The 19,686-nt window shown below is 40.8% G+C and overlaps 1 protein-coding gene across 4 annotated transcripts in view; it reads left to right on the top strand.

Annotated features, from left to right (window-relative positions):
• The first annotated feature begins 1,920 nt into the window (after positions 1-1,920).
• shisa6a (shisa family member 6a) overlaps positions 1,921-19,686 on the top strand; it is a 106,923-nt gene continuing 89,157 nt past the window's right edge. For 2 of the 4 annotated variants that reach the window (XM_078161319.1, XM_033645627.2), the window contains exons 1-5: positions 1,921-2,099; positions 2,618-3,540; positions 9,552-9,709; positions 17,289-17,384; positions 17,818-17,886. In XM_078161319.1, coding sequence (XP_078017445.1) covers positions 2,981-3,540; positions 9,552-9,709; positions 17,289-17,384; positions 17,818-17,886 — 883 coding nt within the window. In that variant the 5' untranslated portion in view covers positions 1,921-2,099; positions 2,618-2,980. The remainder of the gene's footprint in view (positions 2,100-2,617; positions 3,541-9,551; positions 9,710-17,288; positions 17,385-17,817; positions 17,887-19,686) is intronic. The other 2 variants (XM_033645626.2, XM_033645625.2) reach the window with 1 other exon arrangement.

Here is a 19,686-nt window from a genome sequence, read left to right as displayed (position 1 = left end):
GATTAAACCTCCATCAAAATGAAAAAGACCATACCTTATTAATATCTGTCGTCCACTCCCTATTTTCTCCTTGTAATGCCTTTGTGGAGATGGACCGTTGCAATATGGAGGGAACTGATAAATTAATTGATCTTTAAATGAGCTGAATGTTGATGGATGAAACAGTAGGGCATTCGTTTAATGTGCTTCTTAAAGAAATCCAGTCTGTGGAGGAGGATGGGGGCAGCAACCTCTTTTTTCAAATTGTCTGAATTCTGTCATCTGTCATTATGTCTCAGATTTTCGATTCTGAGAGTGAAGTCTAAGAATAAAGTTTGAGTTTTACGTATGAATAACACATGAGAATGAAGTCACAGAAAGTTAAATCTATGAATTGTAAGTCAGAATTCTGACAAAAGTGACAATTCTGACAGTTAAGTGAATCCTGTGAATCAAGTTGTAGCCTAAATTTAAGATAAAAGTTTTTAAAATTAGAACATCAGAGAATAAGGTTATTATTTATGTACCAAAGTCAAAAAAAAAAAAAAGTCAAATTTAGAAGTTTCAGATACATTTGGAATTCAGGTGGTATCGAGAGCCAGTCTAAGACGCCAGGGATCAGCACACCTGGGACTCCACCCCTACCTGCCGCCTGGCACACAACGCACCAGACCATGATTCCTGTCATTGTGGTTAGTGAGCACACAGGGTGGCAGTTCCATGTTACCTATTCAGGATGAGCCAGACCAGGCCCCTTGGCCACCAGACGCTCACTGGCGAGCTCCCCCCCCAGGTCTGGCTCTGGGGTCGCCCCAGTGTCCCCATACCAGGCGAGGTGCTTAAAGTCCACGTCCCACTGGTGGGAGACCCCAGGGTAGGCCCAGGACATGCTGGAGAGATTACATATCTCATCTGGCCTTGAAATGCCTTGGGATGCCCCAGGAGGAGCTGGAAAGTGTTGCTGGGGAGAGGGACATCTGGGGTGCTTTGCTTAGCTTCAGATAAGCGGATGGATGGATGGATGGATGGATGGATAATGGATGGTGGTAAAGAGACTTCAACACAATGGCAATCCATTCATAATATCAAAGTCAAATTTAAGACTAAAACTTATTAATATCAGATCAAAATCAGCATTATTCTGACAGTTAAGTGAATTCTGAGAAATTTTTTTGAATTTTTGCAAAATGTTTATGAAATCTGAGAATAAAGTCATATTTCTTTATAAAGCCACGTTTCACTAAAAGAACCAAAAGTTGTCACAATTTTCAGAATTCTGAGAGTAAACTACATGCTTGAAATAAAGTTGACATTTAGTTGACATTTGTAGATAAATGTCTCTCAGAACAAACTCTGAGAAACCAAATCAATATTAAAGTCAAATTTCAGAAAAAGTCTCAGAGTAAAAGTCAGAATTTTGTGCTTAATTTAAGAACTTCTTTTCTCTCATACAGCCTTTTCCATACATCCAGTAATACCTACTTTTACTTTGAAAACCAGACCAAAAATCCCAAATGGCACTAGACATTTTTAAGCAACCAAATCCCTTCCATCTCCACCTCTGCACTTGCATGGCATTTGATTTATAATTCTAAAGTAAACCAGCTCAGGCATGTTTTCACATTTGCCTGACAACACCACACGCACACACACACACACTCACACTCACACACACACACACACACACACACACCGTGCACACTGCAACACAGAGGACGTGATTGGTGACTTGTGAGTGGATGCAGCTTGTGTGTGCACTGATGCGTAAATGTACACCAACAGCAGCGCCTCGCCTCTTACAGACAACTTCTAATACACTGTTATCTTTCAGCTTTTTTTCCACCTCCGCGAGTTATCGAGTGGAGCCTGGAGCCATATGACCAGAGCAGGGGTGGGAGATGCCGATTGATAATTAACTGAGGTACCTGAATCGGTGACGTGGGTGGAGGGTAGTGGGGGTGACGAGGAGAGAGAGGGAAAGAGAGTGAGGAGGAGAGAGAGAAAGAGGTGGAGGGAGGCGGGCCGGAGAGGAGAGAGAGGTCTTGCCTCTTGTCTTGCTGAGGCTCTTTGATTCAGTGGCAGTGGCTGAGACAACCCCGTTACCGGCCACCGTTAACCCGGTAAGTCCTCCTCATCTTCTCATCCTTTCTCTCTCTTTCATTTAATTCTTCAGTTTTTATCTCTCACAGGAAAAAAAATAGAAGTTAATTCTCCGTTTCAACTCAGGAAGTCTAATAAAAGAAAGTTTATGCGTAAAATAAAGGCGAATGAGGCGAAAAAACGCTCCACAGCGGCACATTTTTCATCCCTCTGTAATTCAGAGCAGGAGATTGTATCTATTTTCTAGTTAAATCACCCGTTTAATGTCAGAAGTGAGATTATAACAGAGAAAAGGTCGAGCCTTTTTACTTTTTGATGCTGACGCGCTCCAAACAGCCAAATGGAAACTTGGGCGCTGTCCGTGGTGCTGACAGAGTTCGCAGCTTTACAGTCAGTGCAGTTATCAGTCATTTGTGACCCACATTTTCCTTTCTATCATGTCTGCTTATTGATAAAGTTTCTAATTCTAATACTTGGCTTCACATCAAGTCGAGTTTTACCGGCTAAATCCCGCTGTACATGTCCCTCTTCTCCACAGTGTAACTGAGCTCCGATCATACTCAAGATCCACATCTCATGGTAAAGATTTCCCTAGAGGACATCGCGTCTTCTTCGCGTCTCTGCAGCCGAAATCAAAGAGGACATTTGCCCAAAGTAAACTTTTATAAGAACACAGATTCATACTGGATGACGCCAAAGTCAGAAGATGCTTTGTGTGTCTGATGAGCGCAAAATCTGCCAGTCAAAGTCCGTCAGTCAGAGCTTGGCACATGAAGGAGTACCTGTGATGAAGAAACCCGCAAGAAGCTCCACGCGGTAAGAAGTGGAAGAGTGCTGTTCAGAGAGAAAGATCAGACAGAGGAGAGTGGAGGCCAAAGAACAAACACCAGCGCGTCCTCAAATGATGGGGATAAAGCACCTTCTGCTTCTTTTGATTTACTTAGACCCGCTGAATGTCCTGTGCGCCGTCACCGCCAACAAAAAGAACAAAATCTCGAATAAGAGGACCCCAAAGTTGAAGGAGGTCAACGGCAGCACCACCGCGGTCCCGCTGGCCGCGGCCGTCCCGGGGAGGATCACCCAGGTCCAGGCTCCCACGGTCCAGCACGACACCTGCCTGGGCTACTACGACGTGAGCGGGCAGTACGACAAAGAGTTCAGCTGCAACAACACCGACCACCGCTTCTGTTGCGGCAGCTGCTTCCTGCGCTTCTGCTGCGCGGACCGGGGGAAGCGGCTGGAGCAGAAGAGCTGCACCAACTACAACACGCCGGACTGGATCAAAACCCAGCCCCCTTCACCGGCGCCAACAGGTGATACCTACGACCCGGAGCTGGACCAGACCAACACCACGGTGTACATCAGCTGCGGGGTCGTAGCGCTCGTCATTGCCATTGGGATTTCTGCTAAAGTTGCCTATGATAAAGCCACCAAGCCCCCTCAGGAAATGAATGTGCATAGGTAAGATTCTCCTTGTCATTTTTCATAGACGATGAAAAAGCTGGAAAAAAAACATTATAATATTTGTGCAGAGCAGATTTCACACCGTTAAAGATAAACAGTATGCCAGCCTTAAGCGAGCAAACAGATTTTGAGGATAAGCCCACCTTTATATTCCTAAAGCTTTACTTAAAGTGTGCTCACTGCATTACCAGCTTATCTTTTTAGTAAGAAACAGGTTGAATGTGAACTGACCATAGTCAGACTGATATAAAGTGTAGAAAAATACTGTCACATAACACTGCATATATCTGCTGTCTGGCACTCATTTGAACACATTTTTCTGTGCAAGGGTGGACTGTAAAAACACGACTGTTGTTTCCCTCCAGTAACCTTAAAGTGAGAATCTATCCTGGTGACTCAACTGACTTACAGCAGCCTACGTAACTTACAGCCTCAATATCATGGGTTCAAACAGGCTCATGACCTTTAACATGTGCCATTACTCTCCTCCCAAGAGCCTCCCCCGTCAAAAAATGTCAAGATTGTATACCTTTCCACGGTACACATCCCATTCTGTGTCAATCCCAGGAGGGGGAGCGGGTGGTATTCTGTGTCCGTTCAACCCCAGAGGGATAAAGTAAATGCCACTGAAAGCCATTATGAGAGATCACGTTCGCCCTGATGGGAGTGGTCTCCTCTACAAGGACTGTAATTTTTTAATGCTCAAGGCACCAGTAGTGGTCACTGAATTGTTCCATGAGCGTTAAGACAACATGAAAACAAATCCTCTGGCAATCGCTATATAGTGATGTTGGGAAGAGATGTCATGCAACATCTTAACCATAGATATATTGAATTACTGCTGTTATCTGCACTTGTGTCCTTAAACACACCTCCCACAAAGCCTTGTCTCAATAGACTTACGCTGCATCTTCTTTGTTGCCACAAAAACAACTCCAATGACCAAATTAAGTGCATGATTTGGCATTTGAAAGACTGCTGGTTTCTTCACAAGCTACATGGTAGTGTAAAGTATGCTCTAAACTACAAATGGTGCCAGGAAATTTCAGTTTTGTTGGAGTGACATGAGCGTAGTGGTGCATTCAGGCATCATGAAAACACATCCTGTGGCCATTTCAGTCTCCAGCTAAACAGAATTGCTATATAGTGACGTTAGGAAGAGATGTAACACAACGCTTTTACCACCCTCATCGTTCTGGCAGCATTCGTAAAACTTGGTTATTAGATTTAAGGTATTTCTTGATGATATTAAATATTCATGACAATCAAAGTTGAAGCTTCTTTAGGACTGTGTGGCTGATCAGATTTGATTGACTGATGCCTGGGAAACATAAGCAAGCAACCCCATAACTGTCAAATGGTGCTAAATTGTGATTGGTCTACAGGTATGTGACATCAACTTCTATCCGACTGAGCCCTGCCCATTTCAAACCAGTGACACAAGCACAGAAAACACACACACACACAAAATATCTTCAGGCTTGACTCATCCGAGTCCTGTAACTATAGCTGGTATGATTCAAATATTACTGGATCGAGAGAAAATTTATTATTGATTAATTATCATTATTCAACCAAAAATACTACACGTTTGGTGGCTCTTGCCTCTCAAATACAAGATTTTGATGTTTTTCTTTTGTCTTCCATTATAATAAACTCAAAATCTTTGTGGTTTTGGAGTGCTGCAAGCGCAAAGCAAGCAATGTAAAGATGTCAGATTGGGCTGTAGGAGTCTATAATGGACAGCACTGTTACTTCTATAGCCCAAATGTTTAATCGATAATAAATATAACCATGAGTTGCAGCTCTACCTGTAACACTTCTGGCATAAATTTAAGGCTAGTGTATTGTGTGGAAAAGCCTAAAGCAAGATATGAGTTTTTAGTTGTTGGGGATTAATACATTTTTTCTTTTATTTTGGGGGTTGGGGGGGGGGGGGGGGGGTTCTCCTAGGTCAGGAAGCATGTATTCATCCTGGTCACTTGGGGTCCACCCACAATTCATACCCAAGCCCTTGTAGCAGGTATTGAAAATGTATAAAAGTATAAATGGGTTTTTAATAGGGGTTAGGTCTGACTAAAATGCATGCATGTTTTCCACCCACTGGTCACTTAGTCATTGCTCTTATCCAAGAGTCATTTGAGTCACCTGCCATTAGCTGGAGTTCTGTCTGGACAGAGCAGAGGAGGACGTTTTGCGTTGATTTTAGGATATGAAAATAACTGAGCATTGTTATGCCTCGACCATGAAACTTTGGCACCTGCTGCTTTGAAAATGTCAAAGGAGATTACTCAGCTTTCTGAAAAAAAAGGAAAAAAAATTAGTGACAAGTTTTTGATGATAAAAAATGTCTAAATTCTAGCCCTGACAACAGAAAGGAGCTCTCTCAGTAGATCAGTTATAGATTAAATTTAAGCTCCAGTGATTGTAAGTAAGTGTCTCTTCAGAAGTTGGCACAGTCAGCTTTTAATATCCATAAGGACTCGTGAGACTTTATAACACAGTGTTTCATTTGAAACAACAAAAAGAACAACAAAGTTCATGATGCAGCACTTTTTCCATATCTGCTCTGAGAAATGAAGAGATGGTGAAGTTTATGTCTTCTTACTGCGCTGCAATCCTAGCCATAGGGCATACTTTCAAGTGGATCTGCTTAATGCCACCACTTCAATACGAGCAGGGGCCATGAGAGTTTAGTGAGAGGTCGATTAAATGAGGAGGCATGGCTTGCTGGGTGCTCAATAGTGTTTTTTTTTTTCTTTTTATGATTTGTTTATTTTCACCGACCATTTGGCACATAGAGCTGTCGTAATGATGTCTGCTGGAATAGACCTCAGAGGCTGGCAGCAGACATTCATGCTGACAGCCGTGACCAAAAAGAAGTAGTGGAACATGGGATTAGCTTTATATTTGGCAAGGGTCTGCTCCTAAAAAGTGGGTGCTTCTCTAATGTAATTTAGACTCCTACCTCTGTGACTGAGGGGAGGACTGTGAGCAGAATACTGAGCTGTTGGCAGACCTTTGCTGTTTGGTCTGTGACCTTCACCGAAACACAAGAAATGCAGAGTGAGAGCTAAAGCCAGTGGTTTGAACAGGCTGTATTGATCACCTTCTGCAGGGCAAACCGAGATGCAATTTATGCTGGCTAGGTGGTGAGAATAATGCTTTGTTCTGCGATTGCAGAACTGAGAAACTAAGTTAAAAGGCAAGATGATGGTGAATGGGCAAAAATAGCTGCAGAATCACTAAAAGTTCAGTTCAGAAGGGACAGAAAAGTCTAAAAGTTTATATGAGAAGTTTGCTATTACATTTTATTATCAGTCCATTTGAGCTCTATTGCAGAAATACTGGTATCAGCAAATATATTGGACAATAAAAGAAGAAGGATAGCAAAGCAGTGCCAAAGATATGTTCTAGGTTTCCAATGTCATTACATAGTTTGTCCATTAGAGAACAATAGCAAACAATGACAGTTTTAAGTTTTGTTGTGCTTTTGATTAGACTGATTACTCCAACAAGTCCTCCAACCCAGTGGTCCAAGGTATATGTTCATATCTCAGAATACGACCCACAGGCATATTTTCTAAATTAGCGCACCTGGTAGTGAATGACAGACTAGCTCGAATATCCGCTAACAGTTTTAAACAGGTGGGTAACATTATGAATCAGTTGAGGTTGCACCACAACTACAGGGTTAGGTTTAAGTAACAAACTCCTTTGTTAGATCTTGAAAAAACATCATGGTTAGGCTTAAAATATGTATATTTGTCACTAAGGTGATGCAAAATATCCCAGATGACATATGTCACGTGAGGGATTTCACGTGACATATGTTATCTGGGATATATTGCATCACCTGGGACATACATCAACACATTGTACGTTTCATTCAAAATAACTCTACATTGGCTTTTGGTTTCATACGGGACACAAACAGAGGCCCTTGGAAGCTCACGGTTAAGTTTAGAAAAGTATCATAGATTGGATTACTGTAATGTAATGTCACTTGACGTATGTCATATGACATACATAACTAACATAGTATGTTCTGTATACTAGCAAACTACATCATTATTAAAATAACTCAATTGATTTTCGTTTCACATGGGTAATAGACATCGGGTTCCCAGGTGAAAGTCCAGTGCTAGTTTGGCCCATCTGCCTCCCCTCCCTCCCATCCTAAGCCAACTTTCGCACTCTTTATACTACGTCACCTGACTTCCTCCTTTGTTCCTGTAATACTAGTGGTCGCCACCAAGCAATGCACGTAAATATGGGGCATAATTTCTGCTTGTACAAACACCCTATGTGGTCATAGTTTGGAGGACAGTCTTGGTCACTCGGTCTAATCTTTAAAGGGTAAGTCTGGTGATATCCTATATTTTTGGTACTGTCAATAAATGTCAAGACAAAAAACAAAACCAACAATGTGTGAGTCCATTTCTGTCCGATTTCCCCATCCTGTCTGCATCCCTCAGGCCTATTTTGATTTCATTTTTTTGTCTTTTATTTTATCCCCAAAATAGCTTTTGTTTTTTAGCAAATGTTCATCAAACAAGAGGAAATCTTGTATTTTTTGGGACTACTTTTAGTAGCGGTTTAATCCACATTTGTTGCTCTAGTGAGTATTTGGGGCAGCAGGACGATGTATGTTAAACTGAGTCAGAATAAACTAGAGTGTGTATGTGTCCGTGGTAATGAAGGAATATGTTACCCAGTGCAATTGTGTGGCTGAAAGGTGTGTTTTTAATTGTTTTTGGACAACAATAAAGACCTATGGTACAGAGGACAAAGCTACACCAGGCTTGGATACCCCCTCCACCCCAACACACAGAAAATACTTCTTAGAAGGGCCAATAAATGCTGGCTTTGGTCTTTTCATGGGCTTTCTTGACAGTATCAAAAATATGGAATATTGCTTAACCACTGTTTAAGAGCTTTGATTTACAACTGTTTTGTTCATAATGTTCATACCTTTCAGAGGACACACGTTTATATTGTAATAGCAGACTCCTGTCCCTTTATAAATCAGTTTAATTGAGGCGTTCCCTAAGGGTCCGTTCTTGGCCCACTGTTGTTTTCAGTTTACATGCTTCTCATTAGGATAGAGTGCAAAAAACAATATTGACCAGAATTGACCAATATATTGGTAACAGATGTTTCAAGCTATTATATGACTGTAGTAGTGTCAACACCAAAAATGCATTATTTATCAGGCTCTGTTAGGGTTATAAAAATTGACAGCATGTCTGACAAATGCTCCTGCTATTTCCAGGTGACTTGACAACAATCAGAAGTCTTTTGTACTTCTGTGGTTTTGTTTCCTAGGCCAGATATTAGTCTTTCTTATTAAAACATATACTGAAAGTTAGTCCTGCTCTTGCAAACTACAGAAGCTCCTGCTGCACACGACATAGCAGCCAACTGGGACAATGCAAAATCAGGTCGCCTCTGTCTGCGAAAAAGAAACGGCTAAAGTGTGCTCATCCTGGAAGGGAAATGCTATTAATATACTGTATATCTCCCAAAGTCACAGAGTTATGGAAAAGTGGAATGTGTGGTTGCTTTAGGTTGACATTGACACAGTTAAATTGCCCTTTCATTTCCTTTAAGAAAACGCAGCACTGGCACTCCATCTCACAGGCTGACACTATGCCTCCAAAAGTTGGAAATGGTGTTGGTGAAATATTGCTTTTATTTTGTGGCTTCAAAGAAGAGACACTGACTTAACTCTTAATAAATGTGCCTTGAGCTCAAGTCCGGCACACATAATAGTTCCTGTCTGTACCTTGTGTACTGTGTTATTGAAAATCTAACTCCCTTGTGACTCAGGGTGTAATTAGGATTTCCTCTATGCCTTGCTCCATACCTCTATGATTCAAATTGGAGCTGTAGCTAAATAAATTAGGAGGACCTTAAGGGGGGCGGTGTGGAGAAAAAAGAAAGTGTTTGGTAATTGGGAAAGGGAAACATTTCAATTAAATTTTTTTTTCATTGGTGTGATTCAGAGCCCTGGCAGACATTCTGAGGCAACAAGGACCAGTTCCAATATCTCAGTATGAACATGAAAACATTGCAGCGATTGATGGGTCACCCAAAGACGAGACGCCGGTCAGAACCTCGAAGAATCACTACACACCTGTTCACGCCAAGGCATCAAACCACGGTAGGTGACATTGCTCTGCTTTTATACAGAAGGCCAAATATCTTATGTGTAGCTTTCTCTGCATGTCCATTTAAAAAATCCAACTTTATGTTATTACGATGGTAAAGACCCCCTTCGCTTTCCTTAATCTTCTACAACATTTTTTGATTGACATCCACTGAAATAGATGGACGGACTGTGAATCTTAAGCTTTTCCCCTCAATCTTCCTTAAGAGGAAACACATAAGGAAATATATAGCGAATTAAATGCAAGGCTCTGGCTGAATTCTCATCTCCCTCACGCTGCGGCCCCATAAGCCTACTCAGCATTGGCTCAAAATTGAGATGCAAATTATCATCTTCTGCAGGAGACGCAAGCTTTTTGTCCAGAGATAATTCTGTCGTGCTACGCTGTTCCTCCTACTTTTATCCGGTCGGTCTCCAGATCCCTGCTCCAGGGATCAGCTCGTTTGCTAAGTGCCCTAGTATGGTGTCCCAGATTCAACAGTGTTGTGTTTCACTCTTGTGTCACCCTGCCTCCACCCTCCTCTCCTCCACCACCACCACCACCACCACCATCCAACATGGAGGGAATGTGTCAGAGGAGAGCTGATACAGACTGTACTGAACTGCAGGACGTGAGCAACTTTTCTCACTTTCTGCAGCAGAATGACTTTTTAAACTCATGTAAACAAGCTGCCCAGACATTAAGAGAAGCTGCTTTTGCCTTTGTTCTTCTATTATAGAAAAGTAGATTACTCCACACTTGGTCACCAATCTGGTCTTCAGTAATCTTCTCTTCATTGAATGCCTGCAATATTCAAAGTGTCATAGTATTTATAGAAATCATGTCCTCTCTTCTGCTTTGCCAAGTTTCAGAACATAAATTGAGGACATTTTGACATTTTAGTAGTGTTGCTGGACATCATAACCAAATCAGTGAGTTTATCTTTGAAGTAACAAACCACAAAGTATTTATCAAGGATATGATCACTTTTGCCAGTAGTCGTTGATGCAATAAATATTCAGCCTTCAATTAAAAGTTTTTATGGGATTCAAGACCAGAAAACCCAGGAATCCAGGAAGTTAAATGTTTGTTTGCAATAAGCAGGAGAAGGACCAGAAGAGTAGGTAACCAGAAAAAAGCATCCAGCCTGAATATTCAGAGGTGCCACAAAAAATGGATTATTAACCAGACAAAATGGGCAAATGAGCAGCTACCCCAGGGCACCAAACCTCTATGTTAATAAATCACCATTAATTTAGAGGAAATTGAATTTATTGCAAATTTGCTTAATAATCCTGCATGCACCAGTAAAGCACATTATGAACTTGATGATAAGGGACCATGATATGCAGCACCTGCAGTATTACTGGTTGTTAAAGGCCCATCTTGCAAGCTAAAGGAGCCCTGGGTTATAAAAATCTAAATAAACAATGTACCAAATAAATTAAGTTTTGAATTCTACCCCTCCAAAGCATCCACATAAAACCTTGTTGCAAAGACATTTTTTTATTTCTTTTTCCAGTGTCTGAAATGTGTCCGCATGATTTGTGACATTTTTTGCTCATCTTTTTTGAAGTGCTGCAGCATTTTTATCGGCAGCAGCAAAGTGTCTGAACTTTGAGCACATCTCAGAGGAGGTATGGGGCATACAGGGCGGAACAGGCTTTTTTATTCAAACTTATTACATGGCCTTTTAGATTTGTGTTCATTGGCCTGGTGCTAATATCTGTACAGTCTCATTTTTTAACTTATTGTACTGGTCGTTGTAGGCTACGGTGCTGAGAGAGTAAGCAACATTTGTCTGTGTGATTCACAAAGCCACACATTGTTATTTTGTTCATAATATTGAGTGCCCACAGAAAATATGTCTTAATTGCCCAACCTGTGTCATAGCAGCCTGCTATTGTTTGCTGCGTGAACAGAAGCAGGACGTCACAGTGCAGGGGTGAATGCTTTTAAAGGGAGAAGGCATCAGAGAGGAGGGTGGAGGGTGTCCAAGCAGGGATGGAGACACTCCAGGGAAGACATGACTCAGATTTCTATGACAAATTCATGACGGTGGTGTGAATTTAAAAAAGATGACTTTGTTCTTTTATCGGTGTAGAAATGGTCAAAGCTCATTATATTTGTAATGCAACTTCTGGGTATGAAATATCTAGCTCAAGCTGTTGTTGGGCTTCTCTAAGTGTTACTATTGAAATTTTCCAGTATAAACTCTTTGCACTGGAACATACTACTGCTACTACAGTGCCTTTTATTAATGTGTGGCTGCATGTGTGTTCCTGTGGTTTTGTGCACATGCATGTTTAATAAGGTGTATCATTTTATTTGTGTCAGTGGTCTGTTTGTGTGAGTTTGTGTCTCCCCCATAGGTACCCCCCCTTTTCTTTCTTTTTTCACTGATGCCAGAGGGTTACAATATGCAGATGATGTCTCTGTTTTTATAAAAGTTAGTATATTGTAAAACAGAAAGGAAAACTAGCACAATTTTGACCTTCACACTTTATTTTTAGTGCTTACTTTTTATTCTTTATTGCTGAGTAGCACAGCTTGTTTATATTTATTTGGTTTCAGCTACATAGATAGCTAGATAGACAGCTGGATAACTGGCCACTTAGAAAAATCTTGGTATGACCTTTTATGATTGAAGACATCAAGGTTAAATCAATTTTCACAGATTCGGAATTTATTTTGCCCTTGAGGTATCCAATAAATATATAGGTTAAGTAAATAAAACACTTTATATAAAGAAAGTACAGGTATCCAATCAATATTCCATCTTCAAATACCTCTGTGAAAGGTACAGTTCACCTCAGTGGGAGCAGTGGTCATGTTTTCTTTACAATATCTACTTTCATGGTGTTATTCACTGAGGTGAAGGAAAAGTGGTTGGGAAAAGAAAAATGGTCTATGATCCACATCTAGTTTATAAGATGTCCCTTATAAGGGAAGCCAGCAGCTACAGCAATTCTTTGGTCTGAAACCATCTCCTGGGTCACAGCGACGGATCAAAGTTAATGAGAATAAAGATAGATTTGAATAGATTTTTTGATGTAGTAGCATAAAGGAGTCTAAAATATATTGGTGCTGTCAGGAACCTCACTCAATTGATGGTGTCCTGGCTGTAGCTCACTCTCTCTGTGCAATCCTTTTTATCACTCCTTTTTATACACTCTATAAGTGATAAAATAAAAATTACAATTAAGCCAAAGAGAGCAGTTTTAAAGCATTCCTACCAAATAGGAAAGTATTAGCCCAAGGGGAAAAACAATAAAAGGAGGCTGATGGCATGCAGCAATGGTGGATTTCTGGATTTGAACTCAAAGCATCAGCAATATACCATGTGAACTCATCCCACTCGATGTTCCAGAAGAGATATTGTACCTAGATGAGATACTGATGAAGTGTGTCTTGGGGTATGGATAGTACCTCTCCAGAACTGTCCTTGAGTGGGCATTATCACTTCAATTTCCCTGAGTTCTGTTCTCTCATTTTTGTGCTCTAAAGTTTCTATGGTGCTGTGAAAATAGGCGACAAATGTCTTCCACACTTTGTAGACAGAATGGAATCATCTCGAAGGACACTCATGGCAACTGGGTTCATTTGAGTGCTAAAACCCTGCAGAAGTTGACTATGAAATGGCAGGAGACCAACTTTGGGATGATTTTTTTTCAAAGAATGGCGTCATGATGCTGATGAGTCTAGATGTCTCAGTTTGCTTGTAGAGTTACGATTGCAGACTGTTTGTGCCTGCATTTATTCAACTGAAGTCAAAACAATTTACACTCTGTGAATCATCTCATCTAACTCAGCAAGAAAATAAGAATTTGTTCTTAATGACTTGCCTGGTTAAATAAAGGTTAAATAAAAAAGAAAATGAACATGCATTTTGTTTACCAAAATGTCAGACTATTCTTTTGTGATTTCCCTTTATTGGAGCTAAGTGGCCCCAGCCATGAAAAACAACCCGAGACCAAAAGAACTCAAAAGTATGTGGAGAGCAAAGTATCCTCAAGCTTTGTATGATATCTACAAGGTTAATGCCCAACAAATGATAATATACCTGTATACTCAACATAAAGTTACATAGGTTAGGCTAAGGCATGTAAAGTTCTGTTGGTTAGGTTTAGGAAAAGAAACAGTGACGACGTACCTTAAAATAACTCAAAGTTCACTTGGTTTCACATGGTCCTGAACACCAGTCTACTGGGGGAAAGTCCTGTGCTGTCTGACCCATCCATCAACACAACGTACCTCCTTTCACAAACTTTCAGGCTTTATACTACTTTCTTCTTTACTCCGATCAGCTTATTACTTACTTACTTACTTACTACTATTATTGTCACGTGATCGCAGCCTTCTTGATTACATGGGTTACACACAAATTGTGGTTCATCACTATTTGTAGGTATATATACAAACAGTGCATGAGAACACCCTGGTGGAGGGAAGTGTTTTATAGTTCAATAAAATCATTCCATCTATTGATGAAAATTGTGATTGTATGGTTAGTAGACCTTAACAGTTAACAGTCATTTATGTTCAATCTAATGACATTTTCCTAAAGGTTAATTCAAATATAGTCTGAGTGGGCGGAAGTTCACTGCATAGATCAGCCTCTCATTGGGTGGAACGAGCCACCCGCTGAAGTCCCGCCCTACCACCTCTGGTTGTGTAGCAGTTTTCAACTGTTTTCAACACGTCCTTTACTAACTTTTGCGGTGTTTGATCTCGCAGGGATGTAGCCATTTTTTTGCCATGGTTCGCGTCCTGTAGGCGATATTTTTGTGGGCATGTTACACCAAAACCTGTTTCCCCCTGGCAATATTTTTGCAAGCGCACCGTTGCTGTGGCACCGCCCAGAACGATTGTGATTGGTTGAAAGAAATACAAGCAGCCAGAGCATTTTTTTCTCCAATCTTAAAGTGAGAGTCGGCCCAGCCAGACCTTTCTTTTCTTAAGAAAGGTCTGGTGAACGAGACTAATTCAAATACTACTTTGTAAACTTCACTTTTATCAGGAGATTTAAGTTTCCATCTCTGAACTAAAGCACTTCCCCCTGCATTCATGAATACAGTGTGTGATGAAAAACTTTAATATTGTGGTTATTCTCTATAAGAACTGTTAGGTCTTTTTTCATTATGCAGTGTAGATAAGGCAATTTCGAGGCACATTTCCAGAGATAATAAGGGGCTATAGGTTTGTCCTACCACATGGGAGCAATTCATATCACAGTCAGCGTCTCCAGCTACCTGCTTTCAGCTCCATGGTGCCATCCTTGGAGCATGTGGAGGTTATGAATCATCAGCATTTCACCGTGGGAGACATCACACAGATATACTCTACTGTATCATCTACATAGACACAACACTGTGCTGTTAAAAATCACAAAATGCAGGGAAATATGTTTATAACTTTCTTCGTTTATTTATTTCTTAGAAGGTCCCAAATCAACAACGAGCGCGTCAGTAATCAGTTTATAGTCATCCTCTGGGTTTGATAAAATGAAACAAACATGCTGTGTTGCTCTGGCTTGAGTGCCAAACCTTGGTGCGATGAAGACCAGGCCTAATGGTCCCAGGTGTTTCTTCTCATTATGATAATCTGAAATGCTGCTCGATACCAGCTTCCCGAGGGCCAAAGGTCTGAGTGATGTTATTGACTTGGAAGTGGTTCCTCGGAGAAAGAGGCATTTAACGGTTTGCTGGCTAATATAGAGTTGGAAAAGAGAGGTGAGGTTTTATAAACCAACTTTTTTGTTGGTTTGTTTTTTGTTCTTTTTGCTGTTTGTGTCGACATTACATTCTTTTATTTCTTCTTAAGACTTGTCTGTGATTGACAGGACAATTGAAAGCTGTCAGGGTGCTAGCAAGCACCTTGCCTTGCTCCTTTGTGTTCAGGCCACACTCTCAATTACAGCACTGGTCTGGAGCAGAATTAACAGTGATGTGGTACAAATTGCATTACGGAGCGGTCTTTTAACACAGGGGAAATCCAGAAGAGTGGATACCTGAGGTGTACTGGCATCCTCAAAGAAGGGGGGCTTAAATCCTGTCTAAAACCAAGTGTATCCAACTGCAATCACCATCCTCTGAGGAGCCAAAAGCACCGCAATTTTATCTTAAATTAAATGTAATATTTCACTTACTGTGAAGAAAGAGAAGGGGGTTTGATAAATGGATGATATAAAAGTTCTGAAACCTGCAGACTGCATCACTGGCATCCTTAAGTGATACATATTGACGAGCTGATGATCCCACCTGAGAGTCAGTTGTGCCATTTTAGCCCTGTTTAGTATTCTTGTCATCCATGGCTACTTCTTTATAAAATGGCAGATATGACTGGGGAGTTGAGTACAGATCCTCCTTATAGTTAAGGCCAGTCACACCAGCATTTACAGTGGTGATATTTTGCAGTGAATTGTGATGGAACAGCCACAATCAGTGGATTTGCTAGTGAGGTGAGATAAATACATTTTTGCATTGAATTTAACTTTGTGCCATTGACCATTAGCAAACTGTCTTCTTGACAGTGCTGACCTTTGAGGAAACAGAGAGCTGGATACTTTAAAATGGCAGAAGCTATTGTTGCTCAGTACTAAGAAAATAAAAAGAATCTCAAGGCTGTTGTTACCTTCTAGCACTAACATGTTCCTACTATGTTGCTGGTGTCTTAGCCATTGGCTCATGAGCTGTATTAGCTCAGTAACTGGTGCAATGCCATTGTTCCAATGGCTAAAAATTCTAACGCTCCATTATTCTGAAATATGTCACATTGGACCGAAAGCCCATTTGTCCGAGAGCTCATTACAGGAAAAATAAACGCCATTGATTCAAAGTCCCGTTTCTACGGTAATACACATTCATTGCAGTTGGTTTCAGTTTCCCAGCAGCATTTTAGCCACCAATCCTGCTTGTTTTTAGTGATCTTTTGTAGTGTTACTCAGAGGTGTTTGAGCCACCGATCCTGGGTGTTTTTACTGATCCTTTGTAGCATTTCTCAGCGGCATTTGAGACACCAATCTAGATATTATTACTGCCCCTTTGCAGCGTTTCCCAGTGGCATTTCAGCCCCAGAACCCAAGGGATTTTTAACTGACCCCTCTGTTCTTTTCCAGTGGCTTTTGTGCCACCAAACATGGGTGTTTAAAGCCAAAACATGATCTTTTCCTAACCACTACCAAGCGTCTTTTTGTGCCTAAACCTAACCATGCACATTCACTGCAGTGATATTGAGAAATGTATCGGCTACAAAATAATGTACAAATAAAGCATTTTTTCAGGCATTTGAGTTGTTTAACTGCAGGAAATGTGTATTTTCAAAGAAATGGGACTTCAGAGAAATGGGCTTTTGCTCCAATGGGACATTTTTCATATTGGGTTGTCAGAACAAGAAGCAGGCCCCCCAATAACTAGTTCTGCTAGCAGTCTGTGTCACCAAGCCTCTAGCACCAGCTATTTCACAACACACAGATGAATTACACTGTACCACTTTCTGGTGTGACTACAACTTTATGCAAAGAGAACATCAAGCTCTACTGTCCTCAGATAGTTTTCTGTAATATTCATTTCTCACAATTTTTTGTCTCATCAGGGCACTATGGCAAAGAAAACCTGCGCAGTGGAGGTCAAGACATGCACAACTTCATCTCCTCTGGGTTTGTGACACTCGGACGAGGCCACTTGAAAGGTAAAGTCCATCCTCATTACATGTTCTTTTTACCCCCCAGTGCCCTGAAAACCTGGCTCAGAATAATAATCATTTCAATCACAAAGCCACTGTGTCATGCTGTCATTCTCTTTCTGCCAAACAAGTATGCACAGGACCGTGCAGTAAAAAAACAAATAATGTGCCTGTGACTTTTGTTCCAGCTCAGTGGAAGTTGGACATTACAACACATAATGGCTTGAAGTGACATCTTGCAAAGTCCACACACACATTTATTATCTGTGATTAAATCCACACTTCCAATGACAAAGTAACACTTCCGCCAGTGTGAAGGCAGCATGGCACAGTAGTAGATTCCCCCACTATTGTACTCCTTTAGAGCTTTAATGAATCCGAAGCTGTGTTGGAGTGAGAATGAGCTGTAAACAAGAGGCCCGTTGTCGTGTTTTTACAGCGCAGCACTCCATAGACGAATCGGGGCAGATGTCCTGGCAGGGCGATCTGGACATCCCCATGTCCTACGGTACGTTCTCCAAATGTTTCGCTTTCTGCCGGAGAAAAAGCCACACAACCTGCTTTCTGCTCGCACCTGATATGAAAAGTCACTCACTCACTCACACACACACACACACACACACACACAGAAGCAGTGGAGTGCCCTTGGCCGATAATCACAGCTCAGTCATTGGGTGCAGAGTGCCAGAGTTGTGATATTTTATTTATTTTGTTTTGTTGGTGGTTTTCTGAGCCAAAATATTTCCACTGGTGGTTGTTTAACAAGAGGTATGAATGAATGTGATGGGCATACAGTCATACAGTTTATTACTTTATTATGACTTTTATAGACAGGTGAAGGTGTCAGACATTGACACATTAAAAGTGTGAGTCTTGGCAGCTGATAAACACTTAGGTGTCTGCAAGGTAAGTGAAAAGTCTGATTTAGTTACTGTTGGATTGATTTACATTTATTCATTTATGACGGTGTATTTTCTGTGTAATCATCAATCACAGTGTGGGTCTGATATTGATTTCTTTTTCCTTGATCTTCGGGCATATATAGTTTCTGTTCAGCCATGTGTGACAGTTCCTCTGTTTGTTGTAAAGGCCTTCACTAGAGTGAGAAAGCATTTTAATGAATCAGAATCCAGATTTAACAGTGATTCATCAGTCTGTGTTGTAGATCTACAAAAACACCTCATCCACTTGTAATGGAGAAAAAGCCATAAATATGTGCATGGTTTTGACTTCCCCTGGGTCTCCCCCTTTTTTTTTGTACAATGAATGTATACACTTTTTTGTAGCTTCTGTGTCAGATCAGGTTCATCATTTTGGACCCATGAAGACCTCTAGTTTATTGCACACAGGTTACTTTACTATTGCTGCTGTATGTGACATAAATATCCAGAGAATGCTGCACCGAAAGCTGTTTCTCCGTAAGAGGTGTATTTTAGTGAATCAATGATTGTAACCTGACAGCTTTATTTTGGAGTCTTTGTGATATAGAGCGACAATTTCTGCAAGTAGAAGTTTTGCAGTGGAAATGGGTTTGCTGGATCATAAAATATGTGTGGTGTTACTGAAAAGGAAAAGACTTCTAAGCCTTTCTTCAACTTGCTCCATGTTGTCTTAACCATCAGCAATCTCTTCCAGCATACATAATTCAAAGTGACCAAACACAGTTCTTGTGGCCCCCACCTGGTTTCTCTGCAGCCTCTAAACCCTTAAGTATAGTTACATTTACATGTGTGCTCACTTTGTTGCTATGCTGTAACCTCTTAGCACACACTGCATATATCGCCTCATGATGCCAAATAAGTGTGTTCTAGATTGATAATTTGCAGGTGAGAAGGCATCTTAGTTAAAGTCAGGTTAAATATGGATACAAAATCTACAATATCTAGACTCTATAACCTTATTTGCAAGGACTAGTATTACCCGGAGACCTCTAGTAATTTGTTATAATTGCGGAGGTTGGCTGCGATCTAAATCCCGTGCCATGAGAATCTGCCATGTCCATAATTTGTAAAGTAAAAATTCCACCACAAATGATCTGCCATAAAGGGCCAAACACAGATGACATGTGACAATAATGGTGTCATGCACATTGGTATTACCCATTTTAAATATTTTTTTTTCTATTAAGGAAGCGTCAGTAGTGGTTTTGAGCGTTATCGACACGCGCTCATGCCACTATGACTAGTATATTTAGAATACCATTATCAGCTATTAAACAGCTGTTGACAAAAACTTAAGGTTTCTTTATGTTTCAACAACACTGTGGATAATGTGCAGTTTAGACACAAAAAAACACACACACTTTTTT

The sequence above is a fragment of the Epinephelus lanceolatus genome, chromosome 18 (genome assembly GCF_041903045.1).
Source record: "Epinephelus lanceolatus isolate andai-2023 chromosome 18, ASM4190304v1, whole genome shotgun sequence".
NCBI lineage: Eukaryota > Metazoa > Chordata > Actinopteri > Perciformes > Serranidae > Epinephelus > Epinephelus lanceolatus.
The sequence above is the reverse complement of the archived record's forward strand: the minus strand, read 5'-3'. Positions and strand labels throughout refer to the sequence as shown.